Source organism: Mesocricetus auratus, unplaced genomic scaffold, assembly GCF_017639785.1.
Source record: "Mesocricetus auratus isolate SY011 unplaced genomic scaffold, BCM_Maur_2.0 Super-Scaffold_100006, whole genome shotgun sequence".
Lineage (NCBI taxonomy): Eukaryota > Metazoa > Chordata > Mammalia > Rodentia > Cricetidae > Mesocricetus > Mesocricetus auratus.
In genome coordinates, this window is record NW_024429190.1 from 46,421,112 (window position 1) to 46,435,361 (window position 14,250).

Genomic DNA, 14,250 nt, shown 5'->3' on the forward strand with positions numbered 1-14,250 from the left:
GTCAACTTATCATAGTATAACTTTTTACATAATAATATAGGTATTTCTTTTTTACTATCCAGATTACAGAAGCTCAGTTATTTTATTTTTCTTAATTCCATGACATACAAGCCAAATGGTATCCATTCTAAAAAGGAACACAGACTTAAAGGTCTTACTACTTCAAATGGTGGCCAAAGTCTCTCAACATTTTAATAATGGCTTTTTTTTTCCCCCTTAAGGAAAAAACATGTAGGAATAGTACATAGGAATACATAAGGTTTCATCAGTAATCATTGATCCACCTAAGGACTTTGGAAGTAAAACTGTTAATGACCCTGCAAGATATCAAACATACATGATTTCTTTGTGTTTCAGTCATGATCTATTTCCACATAATGCTCACCTTCTGTAGCAAACTGTTCTAAATGTTTTAGGGTGATTTCTTTGTATTTTGAAGTCTCTGCGAGTCGTTCATAAATCACTGTGTCCTGGAAAATTAGCAGAAGGTACGGTGGATTAATTAAACATCCTGGATTTAATAAGACTTAGTTTAGTAACATTATTAGTTGAAAATCTGGGAAAAAACACCAACCCAAAATACAAAAATCCTCCCGGTGTTTCCTTAAGCACAGAATATATATATATTTTTTTGTTGATGAGTAACAATGACTCCCCAAAGACAGGAAGGAGTAGAGTACAGCTGGACCTGTGGGTTTGCATCCGTGGAGTCAATCAATCACAGGCAGCAAATGTAATCTGGCCTGTAAGGTTGGGTCTGCAGAGAGCATGCACAGACTTTTTCTTGGGATAATTCCACATAAACAGTATGACAGCACTTTCCTCATGATGTTTGCAACACAGTAAGAATTGTAAGGTATCGAAAATTCGCTGGAAACACAGAGAAGGAAGTGGCCTGGTGACCTCCATTTGTAGTCTTAGCATCTGGGAAATGGAGACACCGGGTGACCGTGTAACACACTCAAGAGAGCTATCCCAGAAAGCTTTGTGGAGTTTTGTGAAGTGCATTTAGCAGACAGTGTTCTAGAACTCAGGGAGTATTTGGGAAGTGCTGGCCTGGCAAAGAGCCTGTGCTCTCTCTATAGTGCCACTGTGAGCTGAAGCCTCGGTGGCTACAGTGTGTACACAAAACTTATCCAACTGCAGAACCTTCCAGAGACAAGAGCACCCTTACCAGTCTGTGCCTACAGAGCGACAAACTCGAGACAACACTGGATTACCAAATGTCCTGAGATGTCCGGTGGGGACAGGATGAGGACCTACAATCCCGGAGCTGCCTCAAACAGCCAATGTCCCTGTGTCTGTGTCTAGCTTTAAAACTGGGTTGATTTAATTTGTAAACTAAAATTCCTGGATTAAAAACAGTATCATTTCTTTGGAATCTTCAGACAGTGTGTTTTGATCCCATTGTGAAGTCCCGCTGGCTCTCGTTTTATGCACCATTTACTTTGCTCTGTGCTTCTCTCCTTTATAAATTGCCTATTGTTCTTAGTTATCCGCTGGCTTGGGTCTAATGTCTTAAAGAACTCCAGTAACCAGCCTTCATGACTTTTTATTAGACCAGGAAAAAATAAATCATTTACCTGCAATTATTCTCTCTGTGGTAGTACCCACCATGGGGTTTCCAGTCTTGGGCTGAGATCTGGAAGCTGACTAATGGAGTATGATTTACAGCCCTTGAGAGAAACACAACCAAGTGACCTCAGAGCAGATGGAATAGCCCAAGTCCCAATTATGAATTTCTTTTCATTTCCCAGTAGTGGCATAGGAAGGGAAACAGAAGGAAATGACAGTTGCCATCATGGCTCTTTCCTGGGAGGGAAGAGAGTCACTTTGGAGTTCTTTTTTACAGTGGTTCCTGAAAATTTCCATGAGGTTAATGGAGGCCATTTTCAGAGGAAGAAAAATCTTTAAAAAGCTTGAAAAATGGATGTGGTAAGTGAAAGAGGAGGGAGGTTGAATTCTGCAGTATATCTAAGCAGCCTGGTGCTTGGAAGAATCAATTAATTGTCTATGTTTTCTGTGGCATTGAGCAACGGAGGGGATGTGGCCTTCTGCAGCAAATGTAGGCTTTCAAATCACAGTAACAGTGGTTGGTCATACTTGCATGTGATGAATAAAATACTGGAGAGATTCTTTTGGGGACACAAAGCCCTCACATATTTAGAGGACTACACCAAGAGCCTGCCACATTTTTAGGAGTGAAAAAAATTCTCTACAGACACTAGAAGAGGTTTAAGCCATCAGGTCAGACTTAGAATTTATGGAAAGATCCTCAGGGGATTTGGTTATCTTGTACCCTGGCCCTCAGTAAGGAAAAGCTAAAAAACCAGATATTCTTGGGGATGGCACGGCACAGTCAAATTACTGTTACTATGGATGGGCCCAGGGCTTTGAGGAATGTTAAACTCATGACTGATCATTCCTTTTGGAGAATATTCACTCAAAAAATTGTTTTCCTCTTGCTTTATATCCTTTCGCTTTTAGGAGACAAAGTCTCACATAGTTCAAGGCAGACTTTGAATTTATTATGTAGCTGATGATAACATTGAACCCTGATTTCCTGTTTCTCACCCCTAAGGATTGGGATTACAGGCATGAGACACCACCCCTGGCTCCTACTCTGCTTTAGACTAATGTTCAAATTCATTTTTGAATTTAAAAACATGTTTTTTTTTTAACATGTGCAGGTACACATGTGTGTGCATGCATATGCATGGGGAGACTACTGGTCAACCTCCAGTAGCATTCTTCAGGAGTTAGTCACCTTATTTTTATGAGACAGGGACTTGCCCGTTAGCTACAATGGCTGTTTAACAAACCCCAAAGATCCCTATGTCTCCACCTCTCCTAGGATTACAAGTTCATGCTATTTATTTTTTACTCTTATGTGGGGTCTCAGGATCAAACTTAGGTCCCCATGCTTGCATGCTAAGCATCTTACCTATTGAGATATTTCCCTAGCCCCAACCAAAATGAATTTAAAAAAGAATAAACTATTTGTGTAGGGTTGAGGTGAGGTCTAAGGAATGCTGATGATGGGAAAAATAGTCTTCCTCAAGTAAGAGTACACCATTTGGCTATCTATAACCAAATAGCCAGCCCTAAAAATAAACTATAGCGGTTTGAATAAGAATGGCCCCCACAGGCTCATATATTTTAATGCTTAGTCACCAGAGAGTGGATCTATTTGAAAGGATTAGAAGGATTAGGAGGTGTGGCCTTGTTGGAGAAAGTGTGTCGCTTAGGTTGGGCTTTGAGGGTTCATAAGCTTACAGCAAGCTCAGGCTCGCTTTTTCTGTTCTGCCTAGAGATCATCTGCAACTGTAAGCAAGACCCCACTAAATGTTTTTTGAGAGTTTCCTTGGTCACAATGTCTCTTCACAAAACTAGAACAATGACAAAGTACCTTAAAGTAACATGACACAAACTGAGCAGGTTGGATATAGGGATATATATGCACATATTCATATGCATGTAGCAACAATTAATGAAAAAAGTAGCCATGAATTTGAAAGAGAGCAAGGAACGGTATATGGGAGGGATTGGAAGGAGGAAAGGGAAGGGAGAAATGATGCAATTATTGTGCCATGCTGAGTATGTGCTGACCAGAGGACAACTTATGGGACACGGGTCCCAGGGATTAAACTCAGGTTGGCAGGCTTTCGGTAAGCACCTTTATTCATTCATCAGCCCTTGATATGCTCATATTTAAATACACACAACTATTTTTTATGATAGGTTCCACTCAGAATTAGCTAAACTTTGCCTCTGATGTGGTAGAGACCTGTTAAAGCAGCTGATTTTAGATATGGTCTGTTTTGGATATAACCGAATTTTAAGAGACACCCATTTTGAAATTTTCAGACTCTTTAGGGTTCCCTCTACGATCAAGTGTGTTAGTCAAGTCTCTCAAGTCTTCCTGTAGTTTAGAGTAAGCTTCTCTAAGTTGTATTTGAGTAAATGGTACTTTTCTCTAACTGGCTACGACTGGAGATGCAAACTGTAAACTGTATATGCTACTATTTTTATTTTAAAAATTAACAAAACAAGGCATCTTCCTTATAGAAGCTCTGCAAGAATATAAATCACATTGCCAATCCAAGCACTTTCTTTATACTGTACATTGCACGAAATTTTCAGTACTGTCTTCTAATTTATTAACTTCATTCTTACCTCAGTTGTGTCTAGTCCAGAGCTTATTTAATTTATTGATTATAAAAGCTGCTTAAGAGTTCTAATTCACCTCGCATGTCTACCAGATCCTCTTCCCAATGTCTTCTTGAAAGCAAACAGCCATAACTTCCTTATTTATCATGCTGAGCTTCCAAACACCCAGAGGCAGAGTGGTCTATACAGATGGTCTAATCTGGAGCGAATCCATGTTTCTCTAGTTATGGTGCTCTGGCCCCGCCGGTGTGAGATTTCCACACATATCCCTGGCTCCGTCGTAGTTTCTTGTATGCATGCCAACCTCATGGTTTTATAGCCTTAGCAGGGGTTGGCATGAGTTTCCCTCAGCCCCTTTACATGATTAGAAAGCTCAGCACTTTGCTCTTGGCCTCAGAGTAGGGAAGCTGGCTTGCACCTGAGTTCCCTAATTGGACTTAAGGCCAGCTCAATAGGAGGGAAATCATGCCTGGTACTGGAAACCCAGCCAACTCCCCGGCACTAATGATGTTATGGATCTTAGAGGAGAACCTACTATTGCCACAGTTCCTGACTACATTTTAAAACTCACCCTTACACCAACAGTTAAGTGTGGCTCCCACCTCACACTAAAGCCACTTCTCCTTGTAGCAAACAGGGACCATTACACAAAACCGCAACCGATTGTGGGGAGCCCAGCTAGCCACAGTAGATACATTTGCAATACAGCATCTGTACCTAAGGTTCAGGGAATATCATGGGCGAGAGGGTTAGAAAGATAAGAAAGTCTGTTGTGAGACTGTGTCTCCCAGGAATGATGGGGAAGATAGACAATGACGGGTGAAATCCCAGGAGCCCTCTCTTAGTCAGGGTTTGTATTGCTGTGAAGAGACACCATGACCACAGCAACTCTTATAAAGAAAAACATTTAATTGGGGATGCCTTATAGTTCAGAGGTTTGGTCCATTAATGTCATGGCAGGAAGGATGGTGACATGCAGGCAGACATGGTGCTGGAGAGGGGCTGAGAGTTCTGCATTTGGATCTTCAGGAAACAGGAAGAGTAGGCCCCTGGGCCTAGGTTGAGCTTCTGAAACCTCAAAGCCCATCCCTAGTGAAACATTTCCTCCAACAAGGCCACACCTATTCTAACCAGGCCACACCTCCTAATAGTGCCACTCCCTATGAGTCTATGTGGGCCATTTTCATTCCAAGTACCATAGGTCCCACCCACAGGCAATGAACTACAGACAACCAAGGAACATGGAAAGGATTGTGCCCCTTCCCCCCATTGTGTGAATGTATGTCACATGGTGCAGATGCCCCTGGAGGCTAGATCAGGGTTCCCTGATGCTGTGTAGGTGCTAGAAACCAAACTCACATTCTTTGGAACTAAACAAGAACTCTTGAAAGCTGGCTCATTTTTCCAGATTCTTTTACACCAACTTCTTTTCCTGGGAAATCCAGGCTTTGGCACCTGATAGCCCCGTGTAACTCCCAGCTCTCTATCTTGGCAAAGTGCTGTTAGTCCACTCGGCAAGGCAAGTAGAAATCCCCCAATGATCCCTGATAATCCTTTCCTTCAGCACCTGCAAACATCAATTACCAAGCCTTAAATCTTCCTTCCCAGTCACCTTCTCTGTGCCTGTCTCCACCCATCCCTGGCAGCTCCTGCCAGGAAGACACGATAACGCTCAGCCGGAACCTCTGCCTGCATCTGTCTGCAGCCCCCAAATCATCATCCCCAATATCATGGAAATGATCAAGAAGAAAATACCTGCTCTTGAGCAGAGCAACGGGGGCAAACTCAACCCAACCCCCCCCACCCAAACCGGAACCATGCAAACCCTTCTGCTTGGCCCACGTTCAGCTGTTCCATGTGGTTCTGCAAACTACGGCTCTCAAACAGTCCTTGCTGTTTTACTATTTATCTCTGTTCTGGAGGGAAATAATACAATACGGACGATAATATGTGCAAACAATCTCTGTGGTTAAAAAAGGAAATCCAATGTTTTTACTTTCTATCCAATGCTTTAATACCTCCAATAAATGTTTAGAGGTAGACTGTTCAAAATTTTAAAAAGGAAAGATGTGATTTGGGTGTTGTAAACCAGATGGATGCCAACCAGTGAATGGGGGGGAGGTCTTAGTTTCCTTTTATCATTACTGTGCATGTTGCCATAGGAACATGGACAATCTGTGCCACGTGACTTAGCATCACGTATGCACTTCCCTGGCTAGACTTAGGCTCCCGACATGACTTAGGTCTTATTCTCACATCTCTAAAATCCAGTTCAAAGCCTGGTGATAAAACATTCATGATGAACACGTTTGGCTTCTTGATCAAGAACCAAAGGGTACATCCAAATTCAGAAGACATCACGAAATAATTCTACCAAGGTGCCTTAGAAAATCGTGTTTTGATGGTTTAAAACCAAGGTATTTAACTTTCTCATCGGGAATTTAAACAAGACTTTTGGCTTTCTTAAGCTTAGTTTCCCAGGAACAAAGAACACTTATCTAGTCCATTTAAAACTGAAATTCCAAGCTGAAATGTACGAAGGGCTTACTAGGCAAAGGGCACCTCAGGAGGAAAATCCTGACTGGCCTTAGCAAAGAAAGGCCTGGCTTGTAGGGTTCTTATTTTTTCCATGAGTCTAAACATGCTTTAACTGGGAAAATTCAGTTGGAATACACAGTACTTTTTCTGCCAATATAATCTACTTACATACTGAAGCCAACCAACAACCAGCAATCCTATAATATTTAAAGCAAGACAAACAAGCAATAACAAATGAGAAATTACAGCAATAATTATGAGCCAACCCTCACCCTATTTCTACGGTCTTTAGGCAAGTAGATTAAAATTGGAGTGTACCGTCATATTCTAATACAATTTAAAAATATTTTCTGTATTTAGTCATCCGCTAACATAGCTAATATAACACGAGCCTCAAATATCATGTATTAAAAATTGAATTACAAAGAAACCCACGCCAGACTTTTTCAATGCGCCAATTTACCCAGAAGGAATTCCACATTTGGCCAGAAGAGGCTGAACGCTGTTACTATAAAACACCAACAAAAGTGGATGTCATCAGCTTCATGTTAAACATCTGTGTTCCATTTCCATAGCGGGATGCCTAACACGTACATTATAAACCACCATAAATCAAAACTGTAAAAGGCAAAAAAACTTACAGCTCCTTTGCAGTAAAGCCGTAACTTCCCGGATGGAGTGCGAACCACCACGGACATTCTTTTTCTAGCGCTGAAATAGAGAGGTTTTTCCGTAAGGGGTCATCACACTGAAGATCTGCATGGACATGTTTTTGTTGTGCTTCACGTATTTTAATGCTCACAGTGACAAAGTTAATCTGACCAAATTACGAGCCATATTCTTTCATATATACAAACTGTATCCTGATTGTAAGGCTGGGTGCCTTGGAGTGTTGCATTATATTTTTGAAGTCACCAGAGTACATCTACTGTCCTAAAGGAATAAAGGAAACAGTGCCCCAGACACCTATAAGAGTTAATAACCACTAGAGTAGCATCATGTTTAATATGTTAATATTTGAAAACTATTTGAAGTAGTACCCTATTATATGAATATTTAAAATTAAAAACAAAAATAATTTTAAATATATAATCACAGATAAAGGCACATGCTACTACTTTTAAGAAGCAATATAAGCATTTATTACTGTTTAAATGATTATAGCAGGCCCCTTACTGAGAGAGATACAGTTCAAGACCCCCAGCAGATGCCAAAGACTGGGGACAGTATCAACCCAATAATGCATTTTTTCCTGTACATAAATACCTATGACAATGCTTAATTGTTTAATTAAGCAATTAATGACAGTGACTAAAACAAAAATTATAAGAATCTACTTTAATAAAGGGTATTTGAAACTTAGGAATTGTTTGCTTCTAGAATTTCCCATCAGATATTTTTAGAATATGGTCGACCATGGAGAAGTGAAACCTCAGTCAGCATGGAAACACTACTTCATGAATACAGTAAACTGGTCTCACCTACACACATTAACTCAGTCCTTCTTGAATCTTGCCATTCTTAGTCTAGTTCTGATTTAATGGTCCCTGATTCATCAATTTACTTCTCCTGGCAAGATCTCTAAGTGTAACTGGGAACCGTCTTCTGAGATCCATCAGAGTAAAATGGACATTGCAGAGAAAAGTCACCGAGTCAGAGATGAATGCTGTGGGATGTACAAAGCAGAGGTGCTCCATGCTGACCACGGCTACATTTCATCCCTCTGCGAAGCTGGCTCCTTCGCCCCTGCAGTCCCTCATCCCTGCAGGGCCTCAACACACATCCTTCACTCTCCAAGTCCTGCCTGGCTTCTTCCCAGCGCTAGACTCTGAATTCTGGGGGCTCACCTTGAACCCCCCCCCCACATTTTGCAGCCTACATATCTGGTTGTGTGTGTTCCCTCCTCCGTTGTATTTTCTTGACACGAGGGAGAAATATTTCTGCTTTTATCAAAGCCCTTCCTTGCATATGACTGTTAAATCACTCGCCTCACCTTCTCAGCAGCTTCACCCTAAAGTCATGAAGCTCTCCTGTGAATCTGCCCCTTCCCCCTTTTATGTGGATCATATTTATCCACAGCATGTTCTAGTGTCTCCCTTATGCCTCACCTAGCCAGGCACCCCCCCCCCCCGTGAGTCACAGGCCCTGTCAACTCTATAACTCAACTCTGGGTGAAGTATGTCCATACACAGGGTCCACGCCCCTCCCTCCATTCCCATCTTCCCACCGTCCCAATGAATACTTGACAGATCTTTTTCAAAGTTCCCCTTAGCCACGCTGACAGCTGCCTCTGAATTGACAATCACTCTTCTGGAGATTTCTCTCAGCTCTGGACTATTTATCAGTCTGCTTCTGTCCTCTGTATCTTTAACAATGAAGATTTTATTTTATTGAATCCGACCATCCCAAATCTCTTGCAATAGTTGCTCATGCTCACCAAGCACTCTTGCTGAAGTTTACCACACGGGCCATTTCTTATTTCAAGGCAAGTTCTAAGTATGTGGCCTGAGCTGTCCTTAAACTTAGTCTGTAGCCCAGGGAAGCTTTGAACTTGTGGTCTTCTTGTTTCTGTCTCCAAAGTAGCTCAGCTTACAGGCCTGTGTCACAAGATTTGGCTCATTCTTTTGTACTCAATCCTTAACAGAATTATTTCTAGTTATTTCTAACTAGTGACCCAGTCATCAGCCTTCCACTTTCCTCTTGGACTGTATTTTATCTTCAGAAGATTCTATTGACTTTCAAGCTTTTGGTATAATTTGGAGATCAGTGACTACTGAATGAGTATTTCAGCCATAGCTTTGGTTTTATGTTTCCGGCACTTCTGTCTGTACATCTCACAGATATCTAAAGGATAGAGTTTCTAAACATCTCATCTACCACATTTGTTCCTATTCCTATGTCTGCTACCCACATACAGGGAATTCCTACATACCCAGTTGTTCAAGCTAGGATCCTAGCCCTTGACTTCCTTCTCTTTGTTGCTGCCCCACCATCCAATCTATAGCCAAGTTCCACTGACCTCCCACAAATAGGTGTAAGAAGCCCATGGACCTATCTTCATCTCACCCCGGTTATCCTGATCCAAACTGCTAACACATGCACAGAGACTATTTGAAAGCATCATGTTCCTTTCCCTTGCCATTCTTAAGCCTACCCACACTACAGAATCAAAGACTTGAAAGTCCTACTTTTGATTTATTTTTCTCCATGGCACTTTTCCTAAGCATAGAGTGTCAAAAAAAAAAAAAAAGAAAACCAACAACAACCCACATCTGTATGCTAATTCATCTGCTGCTTATATTACCTATAACACAAACAGGGCTGGGAAAAACATTTTATCATGCAGACAGAGATGAGCGATGTATGTGGGAATATTCTATCCTGGCCAATTAACTCAGTTTCTTCCTTTGAGCTGTTTAGAAAATATAGTGCAAGTTCGGTGCTTAATATCTCAGCAGACCGTTATTTGACCATGCAGTCACTCCAGATCAAGGCAGCAACCAAAGTTAGCAAACCAAAGGAAGTGTCTCTCCCAGGCACTGTGTAACTCTGCTTATGTAGGAGAAAGCTCAGGAAAACAGGCGGGCATTTCTTTCCTCAAACAAAGCATTGCCTTCGTAATTGTCCTTTGAGTGGCAGTATACTTCTTAAAGACCCTGTAGTAAGACCAATTTGTCCCAAGAAGAGAGGGTGGCTGGGCAGTAATGCATAATGTAAGTCAGACTAGAGTGATATAGCTGAAGGCCTTCGCTCCAGCTGGAATGTAAAGACATTTCCATAAGCTCCCATATTTGATTCTTGGTCTCTCATTGGAGAACTATTTTAAGAAGTCCTGAGAACTTTAGGAGATGAGGCCTACTTGGCTAAAAGGTGTTCCTGGAGGAGAGGACTTCAGGATTATGAGTTGGCCTTCTTCTCATAGAGTTTTAACGAGACATGCCACGAGCTCTTTGCAACATGCCTGGTGTCCCTGCCATATGGACTGTATCCTTTTAAAATACAAGCCAACACAATCTTTCTTACTTTATGTTACTTCTGGCAGAATCTTTTCCCAGTGATCAACACAGCCTACATCATTTCTCTTTAAGAAAGGAGTGTGTGGGACACTCACTTTGCTTTCTGTTCCTTCCTACTAGATGGTAATACTTACTTTACAGAGACAAGTGGACCTAAGGAACATAAAATTATAATGGAGGCTTCCTAACTCTTACTAATTTTATCCCACACAAATCTTGATGCCTCTAAATGTCGGAAGTTTTTAGGTATTTAGCTGATATAGTTTGGAACTGAAATCTACCCCCCAAAGGCCCATGTGTGGAGGATTGATCCTAGAAAGCTGTTATTGGGAGGTGGGAACCTTTAAAAGGTAAGAGGTCTTTGGGCCATTCTGGGTATGCCTTGAGGGGGACTGTGAAACTGGAGTCTCCTTTCTTGTTCTCTTTCAGGTTTTGAAGTGTCTCATGAGCACTAATGCAACTTTTGAAGGCTCATTAGTAGGACCATCAGGCCATGAGGTGAGTAGATTTACCCTGTGTTCCTGTCTCTTGTGTTACCTCACCACAGGTCCAAAGTAGCTAAGGCTCATTGATCATGGAATGGAACCTCTAAAATGTGTCGAAATAAACTTATCGTTATAAGGTGATTATTTCAGGCATTTGTTATTATATCAGAAAGCTAACTAATATACCAGCCATAGGACTCTTAGTCCTATCCTGCATGTGTGACTGAGGCCATTGCATTTCAAAAAGAATTTTTAAGCTGTCAGCAGAAGTCATGGAGTACCACCGTGAAGAAACCTGTGTATGACTTATCTACTAACAGGGCACCTAAACCACACGGGAGATGTTAGTATTTTGCTTAAACACATAAATGAAAGTAAATAATATATTCCAGATATATATAGGAAAAACGAAAAGAGGATGAAAATGTATTTTTCCCCTCACAAAGTAGAGAGCAGGTGTCTTTACCTGGTGAACTCTAGGACATTGAGCAATTCGTATCTTTCTTCCTGCCCCAGCTGCAGAATAAAAGAATTGGAAATATGTTAGGTTTCTTGGAAATAATCACTGGGCAAAAAATTTTATTGTAAAATGTCAATACAAACATAGTTTCCCTTCCCCCTCCTGAATGATGGGAGGGAATTCACTAAACTTTTAGGTTGACAAATATTGAGGGCTCAGAAGCATTCCAAGTGTCATGGAAGCAGGCCAGAGATCAGCTGAGGAGACTGTGACAGAACTGCCAACAGACAAGATTAGCTATTGTGGCTGTGCAGAGGTTACTAGCTAAGAAGGTATGGACCCAGGAAGTCAGAGACAGAAAATAAAACAATAAGAAAAAGAGTCAAAAATTTAATTTTAGGAAATAATGGAAAATTTAATTTTTAAGAAAAAAATTGAGTCAGTAAAGAGTTTAATAAAAAGATACCACTCATAGCTTAACTATGAATACATGTATAGGTACAATAGAAATACTAATAATAACTTTTAAAAGGAGATATCATTTCCATTATATAAAACACAGAGATCTTCAATGCAAACTGTATAGGTTGATAAAGGTGCCGTCTGTGTAAACACCACCCTGTTGGAGATGCAGAACATCTGACCCATAATGAATTCCCTTGTTTTATTTCCAATCAATCTTCTCCCTGGCCCCAGGCAATGGCTGTTGAAGATTCTATCACTATAAATCACTTCTGCACGGTTTGCAGCTGCATACAGATGGAGTTATATGGATGCTTTCCCTTGTGCCTGGCATTTTCCCCTTCTCAATATAGAGTTTTTGTGATTTATCCACACTACAGAAGAATCAATAATCCACGCTTTTCCACAGTTTAGATTATCAGATGGATCACAACCTGTTCGTCCTCTCCTGCTGATAGGCATTCTGTTTGTTTCCAGTTTGGCGGAACCATGAACACAGCCACCATGAACAACACCCCATTATAAGTCTCTTGGTGAACACAACTTCCTTTTCTCCTGAGTAACTGAGTATAGCTGCTGGATGGAAGCAGGCTTTCCTTTATTAGAAAACTCTTTTAAAAACCCACTAACATTTGTTTCCATCAACATTGTTTAAATTTTTGTCTTCACAGTGGGTGTTTTGCTTCCTTGATGACTAGCCATGGTCTGTCATGTAGCTATTCTGATGTCACCTGCTGTGATAATATCTATTCAAAACTTCCCACTTCAAAGCAGAAGCCGAAGAATTACCTTTTTATTGTTGTTAGCTGTTTTGAGACAGAGTCTCAAGTAGCCCAGGCTGGCTTCAAACTCATTATGTAGCTCATTCTGGCTCTGAACCCCAGATCCTCCTGTCTCTTACCTCCCATGCACTTTGATAACAGGCCTATGCACTATGCCCAGCGTTCTGGATACTTATATAGTTAAATATTTAATAACGTCTGGAATCTAGAGAAGAAACAAACGGGAAGACGGATGACACAAGGGAGATAAATTTCCATTTATTAGAACAGAAAATCGGTAGATAAGTCTAGCTTTGAAGAATCAATATTGTCTACTAAGCATATGATCAGCCGCAATTTCGTTAAGTGTTTCTAGAACTAAGTGAAAGGATGGACAGTTGTGCCCCTGGCTAGGAACCTTTGGTTGCACTGTGATCTTTTCCTTACCGTGTTTATCTCTGAAGCTGTGTGAAAGCGTTAATGTAGGCTTTAGGAAGCCCTTAACACGTAAGTGACTTACTGAATCTATGATGACCGAGTCAGGAGTTCTTCCAGTGAAGACAAAATTCAACTGCTTGGCTGCTCTGACCAGTGCTCCCTCGTCTGTGTCAGGGGAACAGGTGAAAGAAACAGAGGACAGAAAAATTTAATATATGCAAATGTTAGGGAAAGACACTGGCATAATGCAGTTTTCTGCTCTATTAGAATTCTTTTCATTATGCTCTGAAATCCATTCCATTTTACGTGTATAATGTTGGCAGAGGAGCGAGAACAACTTCAGTTCCTGAGCCCGAGTCTCACTGTTAGTCACCCACACCCAGAAGTGACAGCTTGAAAGGGCCCCTGGGTCAGTCTACATTTGAGAACACCTTCCTTCAAACACGTGGCAGAAAGTCTTTTAAAGTTTTATCCTTTCTCCCTAGACGGTTGAATGTTCATTTCAGTGCCGGGGGATCTGAATCACTTGAAGTGAACAGGCTTAGATTATGACAGTTGCTTTCCTCACTGTGTCACCAAACCCTGTCATTGCCGAGAGGGATAAGACGCTCATCCCCATCTCTCTCTATATATATATACATTTACATATATAGAGCAGCAATATTTCTTATGCTGCTTTAGGAATTTGATGCATTTTACAAGTCATAACCACTAGTTTAGATTATGGTTTTAAAATACAAAGCATTTCATTGAAAGTTTGGATTATTTACATAACTTTATCTTGGAAATCAGTCTAAAATCAAGCCTAAATAATAAACACTGGTAACTAGTAAGTATTTTACAGAATCCTGCAAAGTGCAAGACTCTTTTCCTCACCTAAGTGAATACAGAAAAGGTGACCCACCATTTCCTAAAGAGAG

General features: G+C 40.9%; 1 protein-coding gene across 4 annotated transcripts in view; it reads right to left on the reverse strand.

The window, feature by feature from the left end:
- Positions 1–14,250, reverse strand: part of Atp8a1 (ATPase phospholipid transporting 8A1) — a 221,849-nt gene that overhangs the window by 107,221 nt on the left and 100,378 nt on the right. For all 4 annotated transcript variants that reach the window (XM_040747152.1, XM_021229668.2, XM_021229666.2 and 1 more), the window contains 4 exons: positions 13,413–13,495; positions 11,676–11,725; positions 7,350–7,419; positions 386–470 (listed from right to left, as the gene is read on the reverse strand). In XM_040747152.1, the coding sequence (XP_040603086.1) occupies positions 386–470; positions 7,350–7,419; positions 11,676–11,725; positions 13,413–13,495 (288 nt within the window). The remainder of the gene's footprint in view (positions 1–385; positions 471–7,349; positions 7,420–11,675; positions 11,726–13,412; positions 13,496–14,250) is intronic.